Source organism: Numida meleagris, chromosome 5, assembly GCF_002078875.1.
Source record: "Numida meleagris isolate 19003 breed g44 Domestic line chromosome 5, NumMel1.0, whole genome shotgun sequence".
NCBI classification, from domain to species: domain Eukaryota; kingdom Metazoa; phylum Chordata; class Aves; order Galliformes; family Numididae; genus Numida; species Numida meleagris.
The window spans coordinates 18,118,076-18,143,904 of NC_034413.1; the positions used below are offsets into that span (position 1 = coordinate 18,118,076).

Genomic DNA, 25,829 nt, shown 5'->3' on the forward strand with positions numbered 1-25,829 from the left:
CACATCTTTATTAGCGCTCTGTGGACAGTTGACAGCCACCACAGTTGAACAGGTATTTCAGTTATTATTTCCTAAGCTGGATTTCACTCTGCCTGCAGCTATATATCTACCGTTTTTCCCTAGATTGAGAAACCGCTGCCATCTGGAAAGGTGGTGCCTGCAGTGTTGGTGGATGTCACAGAATGTATTCCAGCTCTGCAGGCAGAGGGAAAATATCATCTGCAGAAATATGGCTATAACAACCCAACAAGTTAGAGGCAGAACTCTGAGAAACAAGGGTGTCAGATCAGTGAGCTGATCACAAGCCCTGAATTTCCTTCCCATATTTCTTGAATTTCCTTACAAAGCCAAAGCTGATGCTTAGGAAAAATTTCTTCACTTTGGAGACTGTGAAGGATATTCTGACTGCTGACCTGAAGTTATCATTAAAGTCAGAAAATAATTTAATATCCATAATACATTAGAGTGTCCCTGTACCATCTGTCAGTTTTAGTGTCAAGGCTAGTTTTAGGTGTTGTGAATTATTGACCATTCCCATCTTATCTTCAGCAACTGTCAGGCTCTTGACGCAAGTCTTTGCACCAGAATGCAGTAGAGGGAAGGCAGAAGATTTATTTTTTGATAGCCTGTTGATGCTACAAATGAAAATGGGCAAGGTTCTTGGCATGCTCCGCAATGGTGTAGCTAATTTGAAGTAATTGATGGCTATGTGGACTAACACCCACTCAGAGCTATCTTTCACCTTTTCAGTTGTAGATATCCTTGACTGTTTCCATCTTTTCCCATTCGTTCCTGGAAATAGCATTCTTCCTTTACCTAACCTCAGCTCATAGCTAGCAATTCTGGGCAGATTCTTTTCCAGAACACTAGAGGGCGGCAACAGTACGTTAAAAATAAATCTCTTTCCAGACCCAGAGGTTGCTAGCCCAGCAAGAAGAGTCCTGCTTTTTCCTTTTAGTCCTCAGGGCTGTTGCCTTCTATTTGGCCATATCTGACATGCCTGTTGCATCAGCATACTCAGTATTTTGATTTTGTATGCTAGGTTTCCTTCTAGGTGCAGGAGGCAGGTAGTGTCAAACCTATGGGGGAATCTGAATAGGGTGTTCATGTATCATCCCTCAGTCTGGAGGGATTGTCGTCTTATCCAGTGCCTCTCTTGTTCTTGAGATTTCTCAGGTGGAGACTATGTGTTTTTGAGATTATCTGGCATTACTGCCCAGAAAGAAGAATTTTGATAGTTTCAGCTTTTTCTGTTTCAAATAGAACAAATGAGGCAAACAAGACCAAGACAGCAAGAATTTAACATGTTAGATGACAGAGAAATGTGTGTGTGGTTAGAGTTCCTAAATTATACATGGGTCTGAGGATAGTTGCAGTAGGTTTCATAAATCTTGCACTGCAGATCACAGTCAGAGCAGGAAAAGTCCTTTAAGTTTCAACAGACGATTCAACATCTCTACTGCTGTAACTAGCAAGACTCAAGGGCCAAAGTCATTCCTTTTTCATCTAAAGAGGTTTGGTTTTGTGTTTTGCAGAAATTAGTGAAGCTAGACAATTTCAGGGCAAAAGACAAGAAGGTTAGGGGCTGACCTGCTGGAAAGGAGCTCTGCAGAGAAGTCCTGGTGGACAACAGGTTGGTCATGAGCCAGCAGTGTGCCCTTCTGGCCAAGACGACCAACAGTATCCTGGGGTGCATTAAAAAGGGCGTGGGTGGAAGGCTGAGGGAGGTGATCCCCTACCCTCTGCTCTGCCCCGTTGAGGCCACATCTGGAGTACTTTGTCCAGTTCTGGGCTTCTCAGTTCAAGTAAGACAGGGAACTACTGGAGAGAGTCCAGTGGAGGACCACAAAGATGATGAGCAGCCTGGAGCATCTCCCATCCTAGGAAAGGTTGAGAGACCTGGGACAGTTCAGCCTGGAGAAGAGACAAATGAGGGGAGATCTTATCAATGCTTATAAACATCTAAAGGGCAGGAGTCAAGTGCATGGGGTCAGGCTCTTCTTGATAGTGCCCAGTGACAGGACAAGGGGCAATGGGTACAAACTGGAACACAGGAAGTTCCATCTGAAAATGAGGAAAAAATTCTTGACTGTGAGGGTGACAGAGCACCGGAACAGGCTGCCCAGAGAGGTTGTGGAATCTCCTTCACTGGAGATACTCAATATCTGTCCAGACACTTTCCTCTGCAACCTACTGTAGGGAACCTGCGTTAGCAGGGGATTGAACTTGATGATCTCCAGAGGTCTCTTCCAACCCCTACAACTCTGTGATTCTCTAATTAAATAACTGGGCTATCGCCTCATAAATAAAACCAACAAAAAGATATGTGAGAAATCAATAAACTTGATTGTTCGTAAGGCCCCCTGTTCTTGAAAAACTTCCATCAAAACCAAGGGACCACCAGGTGGCAAGTGGGCCTGCCATGGTTTGTTTATTATGGGAACAAACAAGACAACAAGTTTCTTGGCATGTGAGTGCAAAGTTCGTATCTCCACCTTTTCCGAGAGTTACCTGGAGTGAAGCCAGGACAGGGTGAAAAACAGAATGAACGAAGCCATGCCCGAAAACAGAGGTAAGCCCTGAGTACTTTACCCCTGCTCCCTGGGCTAAGCCTCAGGTGTATTTCTAACAGACACCAGCATTTTCCACTGCTTTCCCAGGCAGCTCCTGACATAAGAGACAGGGATTTGTACAGAGAAGAAGAAAAACTACAAGGAACCGGCAACAGGAGAAACCAGGAAGGATGTTTTATTCTGTCTAGACAATCTACATTCAAGACATAAGAAAAGGAAGTAGCAGACACCCTGCTTGGGCTTGTGCACCGTGTGGTAAGTAATACCACTTTTATTTCTTGTGGAGACAGTAAAATATATGTTTCCATTCTAACTTCTGAACTCCTCAGTGATTTTATAGAATAGATGAATTTGTCTCTGGCTTTGATAGCATTTTCCCTACTTCCTTCCTGACATGCTCCCTGTGGGATGAACTGCACTTTTTGGCTCACCTCCTGAATCCAGGCTGCTCTTACTGATAGGGTTATTTGGTAACTGTAAGACAAATGTGCTTGGGAAGAATGTCAGCAAGCAAGACTAGTCAGCATGTTCAGCCAGAGATCCCATTGTAATTAGAATGGTTTTATACTGGTTCTGCTTTTCTTTCTTTTTAAACCCCCTAGCTGTAGATGGATTACTTGTGTATTCACCTACTCAGAGTGCTGATAGATCTGTTTTACAGGACTCACTGTCTGACCTCTTTCTCTGTCTGATCTCCAGGCTTGGCCCTGATCCCTGACAATGGTCTGGCCATTGAGTGTGAAAAGTCAGACCCCTGTGATCTACTTCAGCTTAAAAACTGCACCTTATTGAAGACAGCACGAGGAACAGTACAGGGGAGAGATCAAGCACACATGTGAATGTCACATTCATTTGTTCTGTGATTCTACAAACACGCTGAGAAGAATGAATCCCAGCAGTGGTACAGAAATCTGTCTGCATTGTGGAGAAAAGAAATGTGGTAAGGGTCTCCAAAACCAGTCCATGTAGGCTGCAGCCTGCAGCTGGTCTACAGGCACAGAGCATTGATGTCTGAACTGGAAACATCCCAAGCTCACTATTAAAAAGTCGATATTGTCCCAGATGTGTGGGGTAGATCAAAGGAGAAGGTGAGAAGGAAATGCTTGAAAGTGATCAGCTTCTTGGAAGAAATCATCAGCTGGGAACTTCAGAGCAAACAAGAATTACTCAAGTTTCAGTCTTGATGGTACAATACGCAAATTGTACCATACCTTACAATGTCAATGTTAACATTATGTTAAGTCTTAATATACAACAAACCAAATGCAAGAGGAACTTAAGGATGTAAAACTTCCCTTTGAAATGTGCATCTCTTTTATTCCAACATTGGAATAAATGCATGGCCTTCTAGTACTTGAAGGGAGCTTACAAGCAGGAGGGGGACTGAAATTGTACATGGTCTGACAAGGGGAAATGGCTTTAAACTAAAAGAGGGGAAATTTAAGTTAGATGTTGGGAAGAAACTCTTCACTCAGCAGGTGGTGATGCCCTGGCACAGGTCTGCCTAGAGAAGCTGTGGATGCCCCATCTCTGGAGGTGCTCAAGACTGGGTTGGATGGGGCCCTGGGCAGCCTGATCTGGTGGGTGACAGCCCTGCCTGTGACAGGTGTTTGGAACTAGATGATCTTTAAGGTCCCCTCCAGCCTAAGCCACTTTATGATTCTATGATTCTATGATTCAGAACCTGAGTTTCTCTTGGGGCTGCTCTGACCTGCGGTGTGATTGTTCAGGTTTGCTAGTAACCACATCGACATCTCTTGGGTCAATGATTATTGAAGGTACTGGGTATTTTTACTGCAGTTAATATACTTTTGGCATTAGTCCTTCGGAGCCTCTTCATAAAGCTTCAAGGGAAAATAGTTTTCTTCTCCCAGACCTTTAACTCAATTCCAAGCTGATTGTATTCATAGAATCATAGAATGGCCTGGGTTGAAAAGGACCTCAAAGATCATCCAGTTTCAACCCCCCTGCTGAGTGCAGGGTTGCCAACTAGACCAGGCTGCCTAGAGCCACATCCAGCCTGTGTTTGAACATAATGGGAAGAAAAGAGGATGACCTGCTCTATCAAGATCAGATCTTGCTCTGTACTTGACATTTTTGCTAAACTAAAACTTCAGACTGTCCTGAAGAGAAATGCAAAAAGCCAAAAATCTTGTTTAGAAACTGAAATCATAAACTAATTTGATAGACATCTTTTGCTTTCATTCAAAGTACAGGATTCCATTCAGACTCCTACACCTGTTTATACATTGCCCGAATGCATGTCTAGTAGGGGAAAACTAATGCTCTCCTTCCTAGTGAAGGAGCAGTCCTTGCACTGTAAAATTAACTGAACTTCCTGAAGGGATGTTCCTGTGTGGAACCAATATTCCCAAATGAGTGAAGTGAGCGGTACTTTTAGTAATCTTGTATCCTTCCAGGTGACCTCATTTTTCATAAGCTGTATTGCTATGACCTCTACATCCCATCTGCACCTGCACCACGGAACAAGGAGCAGACAGATGTTGACAGCTTCATTAATGAGAAGATTGTTGAAGTCCTGGAGAAAGATGGTTACTGCTGTTACCATGGCTGCAGGAATTTTGTTGGTGGAGATACCATCATACAGGCCATACAGAAACCCATGAAGATTATCCCTGTTACACTTATACCTGTCTACAAAGACCAGTACTCTCTAACTCTTTTAGACATGCTTGTAACTGCAGATAAACTGAGGAGGATCATACTGCTGTTGTTTGATGCCACCCAAATTAAGCCCGATCTATGGCAATGTTGTTTTTCAGTAGAAGCAAAAGACCCCAAACTTTTGGATAAAATAAAGAAAACTATAGATCGTCGTAGAAAACGGTCATCACGGAGAACGAAACAAATAGTGTCAAGAGAAATAGACACAGGTAAGATTATAAGTCTTGTCATGTTTGATTGTTGGCTTTATTTAGCCTGAAGCTTATTTTGCCCTGGAGAGGGAGGGGAGGATGACAGTTTTGGAAAGAGGCAGTTTCAAATATGAGAGGTTAAGGACTGTGCAGCAACACTGGTGCAAATTTCTGCCAGGTTTGTAATATTCATCCAAGCTTCCTCCATGGATGCAAGTTGGGCCAACAGTTCATTATATAGGTGCTTCACTTCAGTGAAGATTTTGACAGATCCTCTTATTTTAAAGTGCCTAAAGCTATACTTACCCAGTCAGACCCCATAATGATGCCTAACTATCTAATTCAGGTACAGTTCTGTGCTCATAAATGGTTTCTAAGACAGATATAGCTCATGCCACTTCAAGTAGAAATGCAGGCGGAACAAGGCCATGCTCTCTGCACTTGGTGATGGAAATACATCCTCAGAGTGCTACCAAATCACACCTGTAGCATTTTTATTAAGCTCTTCTGTCTGTGAAATCTAGCTCTTTGGTCACAAGAGAAAACATATTCTGCTTAAAACTAAAGGGCCTCTAAGGCAACCTGAAATAACTACTTTAGTTGACCTAAAATATCTTGTCTAAAGAATTCCAAGAAATCTCAGTGCTCCAGTGAGCTTTGTGTATCTTGAGAAGCCGAAATCTTTTCTTTCCAACAACATGAATTTCTTGTTTATATTTCTAAAGAGCCAGTGAGATGTAGGATATTCAAGCCACCACTGTACAGAACTGTTCATGACTTCCTAGACATCAGTTTGGTATTCCAATAAAGGACACATTTCCTGTGATAGATTTTCAGTATCTGACTTGGTTTCGGGAATATACTCAGCAACAAAGCTCCTGAGTAGACCTGCACTAGGTTGGGTATGTGCACCCAGAATAAATACACATGTGTTGCCAGATAATAAACATTCATCACGCATAAGCCAGTGTGCTTATTCTGTATCAGATTGAATGTGATTATACCTTATCACAGAATCACAGAATGTCAGGGATGGGAAGGGACCTCGAAAGATCATCTAGTCCCATCCCCCTGCTGGAGCAGGAACACCTAGATTAGGTCACACAGGAACGTGTCCAAGAGGGTTTTGAGTGTTTCTAAAGAGACCCCACAACCTCTCTGGGCAACCTGTTCCAGTGCTCTGTTACCCTCATTGTGAAGAAGTTTTTTTCTAGTATTTATGTGGAGCCTCCTATGTTCCAGCTTGCACCCAGTGCCCCTTGTCCTATCACTGGATGTCATTGAGAAGAGCCTGTCTCCATCCTCCTGATGCTCACCCTTTACATATTTATAAATATTATGATTCTTTATATTCTGTTATACTCTGGAAAAGAGCTTGTTCTCCTTAACTTCCCCCCTTCTCTTTTCAGATTCTACATCACTCTTGTCATCCTCCATTAGCAGAGACTGTAAGTGATACCAGTATTTTAATGTATACACTTCTGTAGCATGTCTGCAGGATAACAGAGATGGATTTAGCCAACTAATGTCTCTGTGCTCTGTTTTTTATTACAGCTCCTTTCAGAAGGTCAGATGGATCAAGGCAATCATTCAGACCACTTTGGAGATATCCCTGCCCCTCTTCCTCCAGCAACTCCTTGCCACACAGAATGCTTCCCCACAGAGGTACTGCTCCTGCTCCCTGGTAATACTGTCCCAGCCATGGTGTTACCCAGGATGTATTACTCCCACACAATAGCATCAGGGAGGATTTTGTTGCAATAGGCAACAATATTTCATATCCTGCTCAAAAGTCTCCTGCCTTTGCATTTGTGCTTTTGATTTGCAAACCAATGGCTGTGTTTATCTGCATCAGAGTAATTACTGGTAGATGATTCCTATAAGCACAATGCTCTCAGGTGGTGGTGGTTAATAAGCACTGCATTGGAGTTGGAAAGTGGGTTCTTAATGTATCAAGAGTTAAACCAGAAAACTGCAAAGGAAAGATTTGGTGAGGAAAGCCAGCATAAATTGTATGTGTCTTGCTTATTTCGTTGTGTACATCTGATTTGTGAAACTGGGTGAACAATAAAATACAAGCAATGTAGAAGAGGTGTATGATTCAGCTTGAATCTCATAGAATTATATAGTCTTAATGGGCAAAAATAAGCTAAAACATGAACTGCTATTCATGCCTGTGCAGCATTACTTCAACAGTGCTATGAGCCAACTTCAGTTGTTACCACTGATGGTAGTAAGACTTCACCTTTTCCAATTTGTCTCTTCCAAGGGGACAATAGATCAACCCCTTCACAAAAAACACAAGTTGCAGTCAGATTTTGACTACTGCACCATGTTCAGGATGAGTATATGGCTTTGTATTCAGGGAGATTTTTGAGGAGCAGTGTGTCCAAGGTTTGGCAAGGATGTCTAATAGCATAGTGATGAGTGACTTTCTTCCATGCCTTTCAGACTTCTTGTAGCTCGTAAATACATTCATTGCTACATTCCTGGTAACATCTCAAATCATATCTTCTTTTCTGCGGACAAGCACACTAACTAATGGCCCCTCTAGATTGTGATCCAGCACAGAAACTAGCTAAAATCTCTGAGAGCTCCAAATAGCATGTTTATTTTGTTTTCTGTCCAGAAACTGAAGACATTGTGAAAGAAATGACCAACGTACCTTTTCAAGATATAGATAATTATTTTGTGAGATGCTGGAATGCTGGCAACGCATGGACCAGGCAGCATACCTGTCAGGCTTTGGTCAAAAACATCAAGAGGGACTTTCTGACTTTCTGTAGGCTGGCAAACCTGGAGAGATTGGAGGTGGGAGTGAGAAGTCTCATCCAATGCAAAAGTTTTGCTTCTAGCCAGGAGCTTCACATTCAGCTGGAGAAACTATACTGCTGGATTCTGGCAGCTATGTTTGTTCACTGCTCTACAACAAACAGTGCAAAGCTGAAGGCTCTGTTGAGGGGCATGGTCTTTACAAAATGCACAATCTCTTCAGAGGAGAGGAATTACAATTATCTGTGCTTCAGTGCCTACCAGAAAATCAGAATGGCCATCTCCACTGCTGCAAAGAAACAAAGACCCTGGCAAAATTCCATACAGAAACACCTGAAGCACCTGGAAAGTTTCCTTAATATACTGGAGAAAAGAGTGAATTTTGCAAATGAGAGGGTCCTCCAGTTCCGATACATCCAGAAGCAACTTCAGAGAGTACCCTGGATTATAAGACATATATTTATTCTTGTTCTTACTGAAAAGGTGAGTAACAAACTGATCACACTATCCTGGTATTCCCTTTGTAACTCTCGACTTGTCCACGTCTGCTGGAGTTACTCTGTAAGCAGTAAATACAGGACCTGGGAAAGAGACTTGTTTTGTGCATCCTTTTCTTAGTCAGATGTGCAGTCACTTAATACGAAAGGAGGCAAACAGCAGCAACCAAGCGCACAGTAAATGTGTACAAATGGAGCACAGTCAATTACTGTCTGTATTTCTAGGTGTTTGAAGCCAAACTGCTTGCTGTCAGCCAACCCTTCTTCTTTCATATGTGCACAAAGTTGGGAAAAAAGCACTGGGAGATCCTTTTGGAAATCACAGAGTGCATCACTGAACATATCCAGACCAGCCACACACAAGGTAAGGAAATGCAGGACTTTCTTGGGGTGTAGGACATGCCAATAGTTATCGTGGGCATCAGATTTCAGGCAATGGAAAGAAAAGCCATCTCTCTGCTTTTCACTGCCATAAAAGGTCTCAGCTGCCTTATTCATTAGACTGCATGTCCAACTATTTATCCCTTTTTAATCTATCCTTCACCACTGATTAATGTGATTGAGGAAAATGATGACAGTGACAAAAGAAAATCTTTTCAGGAAGAGGAAGGATTGGGCTTTCAGTTTCTTAGATAAAGCAGCTGAGATTTTCACTGTCCAGTTTTTCTGAGCTGATTGCTTTTCTGACCATTGAACTGAGCCCTGTGCTACTGAGATAAAGCTCTCCATAGAGCCATAAACCAGCACTGCAGTTGCTTACAGATATCCAACCTGACACAGCCTTTACAATGAGATCGTGGTGACTTGGCTTTGCTTAGTCAGTGCTACAGCAAATAAACAACATTTCTCCTCTCTTCTGATCTCAAATCATTGTACCATGGTGCCATATTCATTTTAAACATTGAAATGTGTGGTTTTAGCTCTCACTTCTACCCTCAATGAGATATCCTGGCTCCTCTGCCATGCATTAACAGAGCACTTCTCTGTCACAGGGGCAGTAAGAGAATGCCTGGATCTGCTCCGGAGCCTGTGGGATTGGTGCATGCAAACTGCCACTGAGGAGAAGAAGAGTTTGGCAACGATCATCCTTAATCACTCTTTCCAAAAGCTGCTTTACCACTCTCTGAGCGAAGTGAGGCACTGTGTTGCACCCCTGCTCTTCAGTGAGGATGGCATCTACACATCCATTGCTGAGCTGGGACACAAAGTGATCCCGGCCAATCCCAGCCACGTGGAAGCAGCTCTCCAAGAATGCCTGCAGGCCGCCTTCCCTGAGCTAACCCTTAAGGGACGGATGAAGACAAATGATAGTTGCATATTTGTGCAAGGAGTCACACTCGCAGGCAATGCAAAGGTCTGCATAGCCAAACAGCAGAGCCTGAATGACATCTTGCAGACGAATACCACTGAGAGTGGCTGTGAAAGGTTTCAGGAGGTGATCAAAATAGTGGCTCTGTGTCAAGACAGGGAGTCCATTGCCAAGCTGCAAAAGTCCAGCACCTGTGGAGTGCCTCCATTGTATGTAATTGAAGATGGGAATTCACTCTTGACTTTCCTGCAGGAGAAAAGGAACAAGCTCACCCTATCTGCTATGATAGGCATTTTGAAAGACATTGCAAGAGCTGTCTGGTCGTGTCACCAGAAAAAAGTTTTGCTTTGTAGCATCACTCCAGCCAGCTTCATCGTGGTCAGAGGTGAGCAGCAAGGAACAGGAGCACCTCAAGTCCGGGTCAAGCTGTCTGATTTCCTCCAGGCCAGGCTGACTCCCCCCGAGGATGAGAAAGACTATTCATCTAGTGACTACCTCTATGAAACCATCAAATCTGTACAGCTCAGAGGTACAAACATACAGAGCTGGTTGTTTTCGGTGGGCTGCTATTCATTGAGCTCACTTCTGTGAGTCATTTCTCCACTCTGAGGTTTAGCATACTTGGGGAATCCAAGATTCATTTGTCCTTCCCCATATGTGTGAAGGCCTCAGAGAGCTGCAATAAATGCAAGCTAACACAATTATTGATATAAATATGCAAAAAACAGGTAAGGGAAAGTGAAGAAGTCTCAGAGAGCACTTGTTCTTATCCTGACTGCAATCAAAACCACTGAATTCGTAGGATTATAGATTCATAGAATCATTTGAGTTGGAAGGGACCCCTAAAGGCCATCTAGCCCAACTCCCCTGCAGTGAACAGGGACAGCTACAGCTCAGTCTGGTGCTCAGACCCCCATCCAGCCTGACCTTGGATGTCTCCAGAGATGAGACATCCACCATATCTCTGGGCATCCTGTTCCAGTGCCTCACCACTCTTACTGTAAAAAACTTCTTCCTTATGTCCAATCTATGTCTCCTCTCTTTTAGTTTGAAACCAGTTCAGGTGCTGGGACCTCAGCTTGTTCTCCTCCTCCTCAGTTTTCAGCTCCAGCCATTCTGGCAGTAGTTCTGACTATGTGGCTGGGGCTGGCTGGCTCTTAGGAATGATTTATGCATGCATGGCACAAATGATTTATGCATGCATGGCACAAGTAAGCAATTGAAACTGCTCAGATAGCTTTAATCATGTGCTTCTAATAAGGAAATGGCTTTAACAAAAATAATCAGTTCAGGAAGTGCGTAAACATTCAGCCAGTTTCTGTAAACAGCACCCCTTGTGTCTCTTCCTGGGCAGTTGCCATGCAGACTAATATTTGATCACTGAGTTGTCAGAAGTGATAGAAAACTCATTCTGTAAACAATGCTAATCAAAGGTTAGGAGGACAAAACTGTCCCAAAAGTGACAAGAATATTTAGACTATTAAGTCTTTCAGCTCTTCAGTATCTTAAGCAAAAGCGTATTTCCTTCAGTTTCCCATCCTGTTTCTGGAGCCATGCAAGCCTGGTGGCCGAGGAATACGTTGTAAGGGTGAGTGTCTGTGTGGGTCCTGGCAAGTGTAATACAGGCTGAGCCATGCTACAGCCTTCCTCCAATGAAGGCACTATGAAAAACCCCTTTCTTCACACATGTCAGAACTTCTCTGAGACCTCCATCCTTCAGTCAAATGTGGTTTCAAGTGGCCAATGTTTTTCTAAATTACTAGAGTGTGATAGAGACAGCCTCACACAGAATGAATTGTTTTCCATATTTTGTTTCTTTACCCTCCTTATGAGTAACTTGTAGGCTGCCTAGTATCTGTTGCTAAGAGCAGTTTTACCTCTTTTATTTTATTGACCATATCCAGGTGCTGTGAGGGTGGTTACTGACAGTTACAAAGAAAACTCTATATCCATGGCAAGAGTATGAGATTTCTGGTCATGGCCTTTGTCTTGATTCTTCTCTTTCTTAACACAGGAGACAGTGAGGATCCACTGCCCATATACTTCAGTGCTCCCGAGTCCCTGCAGCATCACCTCTTCTCGGTTTTCTCTGATGCATGGGCTACTGCTGCCACATTTTATTCTGTTCTCCTCTACGGTGGACAAACATACTTTGAGCTCAGGCACTTGCCTGTGGCCAGATTCATAGGAGAGGTAAGTGCCTTTCACAGAGAATCAGAAAAACTTCTATCCAGTGGGGGATGTTTTCTTAATGCCAGAGAGTGGTGAGTTTGTAGAGGGATGCTAATAATGAGCTATGAATAGCAGCCATGAAAAATACAACCTAATTCAGCCTGAGATGTTGAAGTTCATGTTGAATCTGATCTTTCAAACCTATGGATCCTGTCAGAACATCTGTGTCTGGAAACCACAAAAATAGTCTGTCCCTATCTGACTGGCTACACATCCATGTGCAGGGTCTGGATAAGCTCCATTTTCCACAGGGTAAATGGGAGAGTGAAACTGTATTAGAGCTCTGTGAAAACCACTTGTATGTGAGTATTGTCTCTGAACTGGCATGGGAGTAGGGTCCTGCATCCATGTGCTTGAAAGATCTATGAGTGTTGTAAACTGAAGAAAAGAGAAGCAGACTGGGAGCAGCTAGAATATAAAGGGATTTAATTACAAATTGTAGGACGCTTTCAAGGATGAAGTCATCAAGGGAAATAGCACATGCAGTCAGAATAGCAACGGTTTAAAAACACAGTTCTGTGGAAGTGGAATAGTGAAAAGAGCATTTTGATAGATCAACTTCTGCTCCATTATACTAGTGTTTTCCTGGAAACCAATAGGTGACTCTCACTTCAGTAACTTGTGATGTCAACCTGAGATTATAGGGATAATCATTGCCCACGGCTCTTTTGCTTCCAGTTAGGCTCAAATGCAACCACTAACTGTTGATCCTTGTCTTTGTCTTTCCTTCTCAGGTCTGTAGTGGGCACAGAGCACAAAGACCAGACTCAGTTCCTCTGAAACTGTGGGACATAATAGCCCCCAATCTGGAGTACGATGAGCCAAACCGTACAACTATGGAGTCGCTGGTAGAGTGCATGGAAAACTGTGGGAGTACCTTGGGTATGGAAAACACTGTAACTGGCGAGTCTTTTGGTCAACATCACTGTCCTTTCCTTTACTCTCAGGACCCTGCCTGTGATACTTCCTTTTACCAGCAAAACCCCAGGCTGCTGGAGTGAATCTCCTTGTGCTGGGACAAGCCAGGTCTGAGGTTTTTAGACAGCAGTATGCCAGTTCCTGTCATCTTCCCAGCTCACTTAGCCCTTCCAGAGAGATAGTAACAGTGACCAACCAGAATGTTTAATGTTTTAAAAATGGTGTATGGTATAATATACTGACTGGAAGGGTTTCTATTCATTACTCCAGTTTGTGTTAGCAGTGGGAACTAGGCTGAGGTCATCCGTTTATACGTGTTGCTGAGGAGTCATTTGTTTCCTGAGCTGCTACTTGTCTGCAGAGCTCCTTATTTGCTTTTCAGTACCTTATTCCTCACATACACAAAGGCACGAACATGATGTGCAGACTGACAGCTGTCCCATGTAGTTCTTCCCTCTATTTTTTTTTTTAACTCCCCACTTTCTGCAACTTGAGGTTGATCTTTTCCCACCTTAATGATTCTGTGATTCTGTTTAGTGGACATGATGGTGATGGGTTGATGGCTGGACTAGATGATCTTAGTGGTCTTTTCCAACCTTAATGATTCTATGATTCAAGATCCATTTCCAGAGAAATCCCAGCTGGTGGAGAACAGTGCACTGCTTTTTCTGAAGCCTTGGCAGCAGATTCTGAGTCCTATCTGTGCTGAAAGCACAGCAGTATAAAATAGCCACTGTCCCTGGGGTGGCTGGAGCATATGGATGACTTTCACTTCACTTAAATGCCTGTTACATACGTTAGGAATAATGCCCTGCTGTTAGGGCACAGCATGCAGTTCATGACCACAGTTTCTGCTTCAGCTCAGCCGTGAGTGGGGCCATACTGTTTGCTTGCCTAGGACACTGCAGTCGTGAGAGCAAAGGGAGCTCCATTCCTGCCTCAGGGCCTGGGTAGTACCACATACAAAGCCCAGCCTCTCTTTTCTTTTTGTAGGGCAAGATCTGGACAAGCTGCATGAGGTCATGAGTCAGTTCTCTCCCATCCATGAGGAAGACATCATAAGGGTAATTGTCAAAGCTTTCCTCAGCATTGAGCACAGAGCATCTTGTGTGCTTTACACACAGGCAAAACACCATACCACACACTTCTTAGGTGCTGTAAGTCCATGCCTTTAACAGTTGCAGGGGATCAACAGGAGCACAAAACCCACCTGCCATGCCATAGCTGGCTGCCAGGTCACCGGGCAGCCTATTTACAGGTGTGTTTGTGGGAAGCCAGTTTGACACACTGATCATCAGTTCTGGCTTCGTCTGCAGCTTGCCTCATCACTGCTGAACCTCCAAGTGTAGGAAAGCTGCACTTGGCTAGGCTTAAAGCAATCACATCTTGTTTGTTTGGCTTTGTAGAAACAAAGGGTCAGAGACAGAGTTGCTGGTCCTGTGTATTTATGGGATGTATAGGAGCGTTGCCTTGTATTCACATGGAATGCATTTGGCTTGAATTCAAGTGCCCACTTAGCAGACTTGATAGTTGACTCCACAGGTTGGTTTCAGACATGAAGAAAAAATTTGTGATTTTGCTTTTCAGTTTTAACCTAAAAGTGATGGCTTTGCACCACTGAGATATATTTTAAGTCTGTGTTAGCATGTCCATGTTGCTGCAGCAGCATTTCACTGCAGGCTTTTTGCTTGGGGAATGAAAGGCCATCTGTAGGCCTTCAGCTTCCAGGATCTCAGAGGCCAGTGAGGCACTGCACAGGGTGCCCAGAGAAGTTGTGGATACGCCATCCCTGGAGGCATTCAAGGCCAGACTGGGTAGGGCCCTGAGCAGCCTGATCTAGTGGGTGGCAGCCCTGCCCACAGCAGGGGGTTGGAACTAGATGATCTTTAAGGTCCCCTCCAACCTAAGCCATTCCATGATTCTATCATCTGCACTGCGGAAACCCGACTTTCTTGGCATCATTGCATCTCAAAGGTAAACAAGCACTACCTGATTTAAACATGGGAGTAGTCTACCTAGAAGAAAGTAAGCAAAGATAATAACTAAGATTAGTGATGGTTTATTTATGTTTCTTCTCCTTTTTATTGTACAGGGCTACCTGGACAGCAGAGGTATGAACTAGTTTTCTCATAACATGCATGAGAAACGTCTGTGGCAAGAGAGCTTTCTTGACAGGACTTGTGTCTCCAGAGGAAATCAACAGATGTAGGAGGTGGAGGATGCAGGAGGCTTTGCAAAATGTATGTGCTGGAAGCTGGGAGGTCTGAAGAGAACAGTGGCAGAGCAGGCTGGGCTGCACTTGCGCAAGCCACAGAAGGTTCAGAGATTTTGTTGAAGTAACGAACTAATGTGGGTTTATATTCAGACGTGCAAATCGATCCAAGGAATGGAACACCTCCCTTACGAGGACAGGCTGAGAGAATAGAAGGCTCTGAGGAGACCTGAGGGCAGCCTTTCAGTATCCAAAGGGGTCTGTAAAAGGAAGGGGACAGACCCTTTAGCAGGGTCTGTTGTGATAGGACAAGGGGAAAAAATTCTAACTAAAGACAGGAGATTTAGATTGGATATAATTAAGAAGTTTTTTACAATAAGGGTGGTGAGGCATTAGAATAGATTGCTCAGAGAGGTGGTGGGTTCCCTGTCCTTGGTGACATCCAAGGTCAGGCTGGACGGGGCTCTGAGCACCTGATCGAGCTGTAGGTGTCCCTGTTCACTGCAGGGCAGTTGGAGCAGATGACTTTAAGGGTCTCTACCAACTCTAACTATCCTATGATTCTATGAAATTGATTCAAACATCTAACGATAAAAGGTCTTCTCATAAGGTTCTTTGGAATTCTGCAGATGTAGTTCCAGAAACACAAACTTGGGGATATGTTTGTAGTTTACCCACAATCTGGATCAGTTCTGGATGAAGGTGCAGGTTGGCTCTAGCAGATTATGTGTAAAATCTCCCAGAAATTATGTTATCAATCAGGAAAAGGAAACACTCTGTACTGAAGTGGGAGGCCTGCAGAGGGGAGGAGGCAGGTGTCCTCTGGGTGGGGAGTTGCTCTGCACAAGTTACTGCCCAAAGAAGACATTTTTTGCAAGAGATGTTCTAGTGAAATGATTGTATGATGTCGGTGTGGGGGAGTGTTAATGCTGCTGAAAAATATGAGGCCCAATATGGGCATTTTGTTTAAGTAAGGAGCAACTGTTCAGGCATCTTTGCCTGAACATATATCTCAACATACAGCTGCTGTACATATGAGAAGAAATAGGCTTCCTTGTTGTTTTGTCGTGTTGTTTCTTCAGGCAACTTCAAGAAGAGTGTTTCAGCCAACATACTTACAGAGACGTGTGAAGACAGTGTTAAGATAAAGGTTTGTTTTCAGAGTTATCTCTTTATCTGCTTTATCAATGGAAATACTTAAATCTTATGGTCAAATCATGTCAAGAGTCAGTTGCTAGATACAGAATCCTGAAAAATTCAGATAACAAGTGGGACTGGTTCTAGTTTTATCATCGGGGCAATTTCTGAGGTCAGCCTGGCTGAATCTTTAAAGATTATGCTAGCAGTCAAGCTAGCATAGTCAAATTCATTGTCTGTGCTGCAGACATGGTCAAGTCAGACTGCATTAGTTCTTTATGGCTTCAACATTTAAAAATGTATATTTTAATGGGGGAAGACAGTGTAAGGGGAGTTGAGACAATAAGGCAAAATCCTTGGAAATCTGGGAAAGAGACATGTTGGAGGAACATATGCACCTGTGGCTTCAATGTGGTACGTCTTAATGATTTTATTTATTCCTTTTGGTAGATCTTGGCCAAAGTTGGGAATTTCATGATGAACATTATCACCATGAATAAACTGACAGACAAAAAAGTTCGTGTGAAATTGGGTTTTCTATAAGTAATGTGTTTGGCTGAAGAAAAGTGGCCATTTCAAACCAAATCTAGTTAGGCCAACAAAATTACAGAATACATTTTAGATGTATATTTCAGGTTATCTGAATTTTGGAGCAGTTAAAGCTAGAAAAAATTCACTTGTTTCTTCCAAATACCAATAAGGTTAAATCACCAAACTGTTCTTTGAAACGTAGCCATCACTCACAAATCCAATTAAACTGGTACATCCAGTTAATGCATCTCTTACCTCCTACAAAGTCTGTAACTCTCCAGTGATTCTTTTGAAGTGAGTGGGATTTCAGTAAGCTTTGCTCTTTGTTTCCAAAGCAAGAAAGATTCAAATTCCAATATTTTCTCTGTAAAAAAGATCGCATCTTGCTGCTGGTGGTGGCTGATTTTCTGGCTTTCTCACAGGATGGCTGCTTGTGTGAGCTGGTGTCATTCAGGATGAACCATATGACCAAGATGGCCCTTTGTGCACTAGAGCATGAGAACGTACTACCAATAAAGGAAATCACACACTACTCCCCCGTGAATACCTCTCTGGTGAGTGCCACAGGAATGATTGATGGGGCTCTGTGTCACCAAGTGAGCAACGGCCATGGCCTGGTTTCCTGTGCACAGAGCACATTCCCGCTGGTGTGGGACCACTGTGTGTGCAGACCTGGGGGGAGATGAGAAAGAGCAGATGTGATGCAGATGGAGGGGTATTTTGGTTTTGGAAGGTCTGATTGATGGGTCGGTGAAGAAAGCAAGAGAGAAATACCATCTCACATCAGTTTGACTTGAAATCTGACATGAATCTTACGCCTTTAATACTGTGGTTTTTCCATGGGCTGTCTCTTGGTTTGGAGGTAGCTTTGTGATTGTGTTTAGATGGTCTGCTGTGCTCTGTGGAACATCAGGCGATCTAAGAGCAAAATGAACCTGGTGACAGATTCATGAAGTTCATGTCCTAGTGGCAGCGACCTTTCAAATTCCTGTAATAAGGATGTGGATCATTACTCAGAAGGGGAAGCTGTGGTGGAAGCCCTAGTATGGAAGTGGTGGGGCAGTCTCTGGGAGATTATTTCTTATCCTTCCTCTTCATGGGCTGGTAAAAGTGGGTGCTATGGTACACCTCTACAGTATTTCTAAGAGAAGAGGATGTGTAAGCATCTGTATGTGATTTTCCTCTTTGATATAGTTTTACTGCTAACAGCACTAAGGTCTCCTCTATTTACAAGTCATTAAGTCATGGAGTTGTCTGTAGTGATTCCTGCTGCTCCAATTTCCCTTGGAATCAGCCTGGAACTCAGACTCAGCGTTTCCAGGAGAAGGTCACATGTTTGCCTAGACTTACCTGACATTCCCCTCATACAGTGATTTTTCCAGTAATAAGCACATAGACACAGCTTTACGTGGATGACTACAAGGTCACTGTCATCTCTCATTCCATGGTTATCAGTATAAAAACACTGAGTCATTTTGTGTAGATAACACTCCTATTCCTGGTATGGGTACAGCTCTTTTTTTTTTTTTTTTTTTTTTTTTTTTTGTCTCAGTGAACCACATTGACTCCTCATTACCAGAAATCTTAAAATATGTTGTTAACACTGGCTGAAATTGTCCTCCAGGTACAGTCACACAGAGGGCTCTCTTTTTTTTTTTCAGCTGTAGGAGAAACATCAGACCTGTCCCACAGCAGTGGGAGTGGCCATGGGGTGCATGCACAGACCAATGCAGGGCCTTCAGGCCTACCCAAGCTCTGTCACTTCAGCGCTCTCAGGTGCATGATGTCACCATCCAACTCTGTTTCTAGGTGCATCTCTAAAACTTAGCAAGTGCAGATTTCTGCTACATAGTGACAAGTGTGCAGGCATTTACATGTGTGGTGGCAGAAGCAAGAAACTCTAGGAAGAATTAAGAGTAAATTTGCACCTGTAAGGAAGTCTGTGATTGTGCATCAGAGTAATGCAAGCAGGTTAAAGGTCATTTTTCTTCTCTCTGAAAGCAGAGATGGAGATTTCAGTAAGGGATATTCACAGCAATAATAGGGAGATACTAGTTATCTGTGCGCTTTTTGCTTTTCCTGTAAGCAAGGGAGATGAAGGTGGAGCTTCACAGCAGAATGGTTTTCAGCCTGTTATCAGTAGATTTGTTTCTCTCTAATTATCTGACTTTCATAACCACCTGAGAACTAGACTTCAGCCCATCCTTTCCCAGGGGTTCACCTGGCCAAGGCTGAAGGTCGGTCCATGATCATACCATGACAAAGTCTTTCTGCAGATCATGAAAACATTACTGGATAATTCCACTCTTATTCATTCCCATTTTAATCTAGAGCAATTCTTCTGAGTTCAAGAGAAGTTCTGCAGTGTGGTGGAGCAAAGAGTACTTTCTCCATACAGAGATTTTCTTGACACGTTACCTGGTTTGTCACATCTTGACCTGAGATCCCACATGGTTCCTCTAGGCAGACTGAGGAATGAGGCTGTTACCTTTGCAGACTTGCTGATGCTTTGCAGTCCTCCCATGAGTGGGGAAATCACCGTGTAGCTGTAACCATGTGAAGTGTTTCACGATAATGGCTACGTGGTACACTTCTGTGCATTTTCAGGAGCTGAGCAGCAGTGCAGAGCTGCTGACTTCCACTAAGGGATTGTAAAAAGTGTTTGACAGTGCATTTAGGCACAGCAGGGACTGAACGAGCTGCATGGAAGTGAGTGAAGAAGTAAACTAAGGGACTGTTTTCCAGGAAATGGACTGCAAGCTCTGAGTCAGAGATTTTGTCCCTGTTGGCTTCCTGGTCATTTGCAAGGTGGAGCCCCAATGAAGTACTAGGTGTGATTGCTGTACTACTGCTTGTGGTGTCTGGGAGGGTGTGCTTCTGAAATCCTGTCAGTTAAGGGTGAGATAGCGTCCCCACTGTGCCTCACTGAACGCATCTTCCTGACTCAGCTCTGTTGCCCCTCCTTGCAGGACTGCAGGCTCTGCCCAGCCTGGGAGCCTCTGCACAGTGCATCTGAGCAGAAAGTGGACAAACCATGCGTATCTGGGGCAAAATGCAGTATCTTGCCATTCACTCATTGTGGGTAGGAAGCTGCTAGGAGGAGCATATAGAGCAGCAGAGCTCAGATTTGTGATAACTTGCTAGCAAGTATTTGCCCTTTGATGACAAGTCCTCATTCTCTCATGTCACCCTTTTGCAGATCTCCCAGCCTCTCCATGGTAATCCACAGTCCCTAATAGAAGTTGCTGCAGATCTTGGCATGGATGACAACAAAGTTCTCACTTGCCTGGAGCAGGTTGCTTCTGCCATGGCATATCTTCATTTTAGGAGGGTTATACACTGTGACCTGCAATGCAGTTACATTTACGTTAACTCTGGTCAGAGTTACCCAGAGGTATATGTGTTTTCTACTGTTTCACTCTTATTTCACATTATTCCCTAGCTTCTTTACCTGCCTCTACTTGGCCCACTGCTGCTGCCTGCAACCACAATCCACTTCCACCCAGGTAGATCCTTGCCCAAAGTGAGCCCTCAGCAAATTAGCAGGAAAGTACACAGAGAGGGATGTTAAGGAGCACAGCGCTATAGTCATGGATGGTTTGTCACATGTTAAATGATGCATTTTTTGGAAAAGGAAAAAAAAAAGAGAAAAAAGAGTCTATTTTCTTAATTAGGTGCTAATGCAATGAAGAAGGTCACTCAGAAAGGGTTCATCATAAGCCAAGGCAATTTTCCAGGACAGAAGTGTCTAATTGTTTTCTGGAGATGCTCAGCTCTGTCCTGTGAGATACACTGTATAAAAACCTTATATTGAGTGTCTTAACTTCTGAAAGGTTAATTTAGACAAATGTCATGGCCAGATCAATCCATTATTATTCATCCTTGAACCAAGAAGCATTGGTGTGGATTGCTGTTGATGGAATACAGATGAACTGTCTAGCAGTTCCCTCACTGCTGTAACTACTGAATTCTTGCTGTTCTTCCTAAAGAGGGGATAAATGCTGTGAACTTAAATCCTCCCTCTCTCCTTTTTCTTTTGAAAGATGGTGGCAAAAGTTGGTCGCTGGGGAAGAGCAGTCTGTCTGCCCCATCCAGGGACAGATGAGAACCTCTTTGAGCCCTATGTGCGCAAAGTTATGCCAGCTGACTCAGCCAAATGGTAACTACATTGTTATGTTTTATTTCCCCTCTCTTTTCTATCCATTTTCCCACTACAAACTCTGACCCATCCACCCACAGCTTTAGCACCAGCTTGTCCTTCTTACATGGAAAATGGGGAAAATGATGAGTGTTTTCTTTTAAAGATATGTTTTCTATTTTCTGTATTGTACCTGTCCAAACAGCAGAATGTAGTTCTCTTCAGAGAAACTATCTTGTTGCTTTTTGTTCAGCAGAAAACATAGCAAAAATTGAATATTCCCATAAATCTGTATATATGTATATATATAAAATACTGTTATGCCTTGTGCCCATTCTTTTCAATGCCTTAGCCATATGTCCCATGATACACCTTTTTTACTCAATTCCTTTTCTCTTACTTAGCCACTTAACCATAGCTACTAATGCAAAGTGTGAACTCAAGTCTCTGGATCCACAGTGAAAACCATGGACAACTCTGCTTTGACTTGCCCCCCAGCTCTATAATATACAGAAACAAATTGGATGAATAACCTTTTCATTTCTTCCATAGGGCTGCCCCAGAGGTAAGAAATTATGGGTTCTATTCCCGAGCATCAGACGTCTTTAGTTTTGGGATTGTGATGTGGGAAGTTTTAACGGCACACTTGAGCTATCTGCACATGTTCAAGCCACTGAAACCTTTCCACTTATTGAACAGCAAGGAGGTAAGGATGGTAGGGGAATTTTGAGAGGTAATTCAGCCCCTTTGTAACTCAGACATTGCTAAGGATGGGAAGGCCCATTTTCCATTTCTTCTTTTTCATGTGTGAAAAGAAGAACCTCCCTCACCCCTAGTGCAGATGTTGCCATTTATCAGTAGGTCATTATTTTCTCCATAATTCAGTAAATAGTTAGATTGAGAAATGTTCCACCATGCTCTTAGTGTAGGACCTGTAATGCCAGTCCTGAGATTCCCTTCTTAGCCAGAAAAGTGTATATTACCGATAATTTCTCTTCTTCTATATTTTCCTATATGAAAGCTGTACTCAGGTTTCATGGGAACCTTCCTCCTTCCCTGCTTATGCATTTAGCCCAGTGCACAGGGCAGGAGACTTATCTGATGGTCCTGTGGCTAAGTTCATTGGTTTGTTGGCACCCTCACCCCTTTTTTAACCACAATGACTTTTCAACCTGTTGGCTGGGTGTGGTGGCTGAGTACAGATCTCAATGCTATTAAAATCCTGCAAAGTTTTTTGGAAATGGATTCCGTCTGCAGAGGGAAGAAATTGATTATTGCCCTCACTAATAAAATGCTGCAGTGTAAACTCAAGCACATTGCTAAAGGATTTACCCAATAGCTACACCAAATCTCTTCTCGAGGAGCTATTTATTCCTACTAACTAACTTCAGTTAACACATAAAAATTACTCTTTGTCATGCAATTATTATGCAGTGCAGTGCAAGCTATTCCCTTTTTATTGCTGGCATGATTGTGGTGGGGTCAAACTGTGCATCCAGGCACCAGTTTTCAGAAGGCTAACACAACATTGTTTTTGTTGTCTGGATAAATGAGAACAGGTTCTAAAATTCACGGAGTTAAGAGATTTCAGCTTTCCAAAGTTCTCCAGACTGACTGAATGCATGAAATCCTGTTGGAATCACAACCCTACCAGGAGACCGACATTTTCTGCCATACTTGACGTGATCACAAAGGAAAAACAAGCAATCAGGTAATAATATTCGCTTGATTTTTTTTTTTATTTTTTTATTTTTTGCACAACCTTGTAACTGGATGTTCGGTTTCACTAATGAGTAATTAGTAATATCCACAAGGGCTGCTTCTATCCGAGGGAAGGTTCACAGCCTTGAGAACATCCAACAATGATGTTTTAGCTGGAATAGTTGTGTTGCTGAAGATCTATATATGGGAGACGAAGACTAGGAGGAAAGGGGAGACAGTTTTATGCAAATGTCCTCCTGTACTTAAACAAGAACTGCTTGGGTAGGCTGTGTTAGAACCATCTAGAGAAGTCCTTTGTATCTAATCATGATCCAAAAGCCTTCTGCACCATGAATGTTGAAAGAAGGATAAATGGGCCAGCACAGAGCTGTGTATTACCATGTTGACTGCTTGTAGTAGAGCAGGCTTATGGTCCCTCAGACACTGCTGTGCTGTCCCACAAAATTCCGTGTTAGAAGAGGAGAGCAGCAAGTGCGGAGCCTTTCTTTCAGATACTTTGGTATAGATCCTGGTGGAGTGGGCCCAGGGTGGGGGAAGGTCTGTGCAGACCAACCTGCACATCTCCAGAGCATACTCAGACATTTTGGAATCATAGAATCATTAAGGTTGGAAAAGACCTCTAAGCTCATCTACTCCATTAGCCCATCACCACCATGCCCGCTAACCATGTCCCTCAGTGCCACATCTCCACGTTTCTTGAACACCTCCAGAGACAGTGACTTCACCATCTCCCTGGCAGCTAGTTCCAGTGCATTATAACTTTCTGAGATTTTTTTTCCTAATATCCAACCTGAACCTCCATGGTGCAACTTCAGGCAATTACCTCTCATCCTGTTACTATTTTCCAAGGAGAAAAGGCCAACCTCCGCCTCACTACAACCTCCAATCAGGCAGCTGTAGAAGAGCGATAAGGTCTCCCCTGAGCCTCCTCTTTTCCAGGCAGAACAATCCCAGGATAAATCCAGACTAAACAAACACTTGGATGAAGGATTCTGAAGTAATCTGCCCAAAATTTTTTCCAAATTCCTGGTGGAAGGAGGAAGAGCAGAAGGAGAGTTGTTCATGCACCAACAACATAATATTGTTAATACCTTACTGCTAGAGGTGTTGTTTTGGAACTACACCATTTGCTGCATTTGCCTTCCCCACATTCCCCAAAGCATGGAGATACGCCCTCTGCTTCCTAAGAAGTTTATATTGTTTCTTTTTAGTCTATGTACAAATAATGTAAAGCAATAGAAAAACAGGTGTCTGCCTCCTCCACCTGCAGACTCACCAGCTGCTGCAGAGAGGGAAGATACTGCCTTCTGTTGGACAAACCCAACGTAGGCAGTGCGGTGCTCCTTTCTGAAGGAGCAGAGCCAGCCAGGTCACCCCAGCAGCAGGATGTGGGTGTCACTTTTTCTCTCCTCTCTCCCAAGGAACTCGGAGGCTGCCATGCTTGCAGCAGCATCTGATAGCACTGACACAGAGGACTACGACTCTGTCTACTTCGAGAGTGATGCCTCAGACGAGTACTCCAGCAGCCACATTTACAGTGCGGTTGCAGACCCTGATCTCCCACAGTGCACTGGTGACGCATTGGACCCTCCTGATCTCCCCCATGTCCAGCTGCTAGAAGGGGATGCTGTTTATTTCTCCAAGCAAGACAGATGGGGGCAGATGGTCAATGAGTTTGAGACAAAAAGAGGAATAGAGAGGAGTCCAGCCCCTGTCAAGGAGACTGGGTGGTATGGTGATACTGGCATTATCTGGAACGAAAAAAATAAACATGGGAAAAGCGAGAAGTTGGACGTCTGCAAATCCCAGCATGGCCAGTGTCAGCCAGTAGAGGGCACTGGGATCTCATAACACTCGGAGCAGGCTAGCCCCACAATCCCTGGTAGGACGGAAAAGTAACGGGACGTGCTCTCTCCTGCCTCCTCCTGTTTTCCTCAGAAATGATCAGACTTGTCAAGCAGCAGTTGTTCATCTCTCAGAATAACACGGTATTGGTTAATATAGAGGATCTCCTTTCTTTTCCTTTCCTTTTTCCTTTCCTTTTTCCTTCCCTTTCCCCTTCCCTTTCCCGTTCCCTTTCGCCTTCCCCCTTTCCCATTCCCTTTCCCCTTTCCTTTTCCTTTTCCATAGCAGATTCTACCAGTCTTCCAATGGACTGGTTAATGATGATATTATTTCTAAACACTGTTCCAAACTGGTTCTCCAGCAGGAGCCTGCCACCCCCATAAACTACCTCTGTGATCATGGTGCAAGGACTTTGCTTTTGCTATACATTAATTTAATTAAAAGTAACACATATTTAATGTTAAAGTATGAGTACATGAACTTTGGAATAAAGCTGGGTGGTTTTGTTTACTGAAACACCACTGTGATAACAGTGTTTGTTTGCTTGCTTTCCAAAACTTACTGGATTTGGATGAAGATAGGAAAACAAAAAAATAGATTGCTTTCTGTTGGAGCTACAGTTCTTCCCCTTCCTTCCTCTCAGCTGTCATTAGGTGAATTCAAGACCTTCCACACTGTATAGCAGCATGTTCTGTGTAAGTGCTGCTCAGCAATAACTAAAACATCCATGTGCTACTATCAGCATTTTCTTCAAAAAATCCAAACACTGCATCCTAGAGGCCTCTACAAATAAAATTAACTCTATCCCAGCCAAAACCACAGCGCCTGTGACTGTGCACGGAGTACACTTCTGGCTGCTTGCAGCATGATCAGAAGGCAAAGAGCTGTTTGACGTAAGATGGCAGTACTGAGAAAAAGATCTGAATGATTTGACTGTCTGAACTGTTCGTCTCAGCGGCAGCATGTGAGACGGAAAGAAGAGTTTCTGGTGATAGATGGTACAGTTTTTGTGCAGGTATCCAGCTTCAGTGGGAACAAGATACCAATATCTTGGTGCAGTTTCTTTG

The 25,829-nt window shown here is 43.4% G+C and overlaps 1 protein-coding gene across 1 annotated transcript; it reads left to right on the forward strand.

Annotated features, from left to right (window-relative positions):
- LOC110399609 lies at positions 4,339 to 25,450 on the forward strand. The gene is made up of 15 exons (XM_021398601.1): positions 4,339 to 4,351; positions 4,994 to 5,467; positions 6,859 to 6,897; positions 9,639 to 10,556; positions 12,042 to 12,220; positions 12,994 to 13,141; positions 14,171 to 14,241; positions 15,270 to 15,288; positions 16,472 to 16,539; positions 17,480 to 17,611; positions 20,257 to 20,451; positions 21,101 to 21,216; positions 21,748 to 21,901; positions 22,755 to 22,906; positions 24,339 to 25,450. The coding sequence occupies exons 1-15, from the start codon at positions 4,339 to 4,341 to the stop codon at positions 24,766 to 24,768; spliced, it is 3,108 nt and encodes a 1,035-aa protein (XP_021254276.1). The 3' UTR covers positions 24,769 to 25,450.

Bases quoted from the DNA above. Each gene is read 5' to 3' on its own strand.
- LOC110399609 (XM_021398601.1), top strand. The intron at 10,557-12,041 runs GTACAAACATAC...TTCTTAACACAG, and splicing joins CAAATCTGTACAGCTCAGAG to GAGACAGTGAGGATCCACTG. The intron at 13,142-14,170 runs GTATGGAAAACA...TTCTTTTTGTAG, and splicing joins AAACTGTGGGAGTACCTTGG to GGCAAGATCTGGACAAGCTG.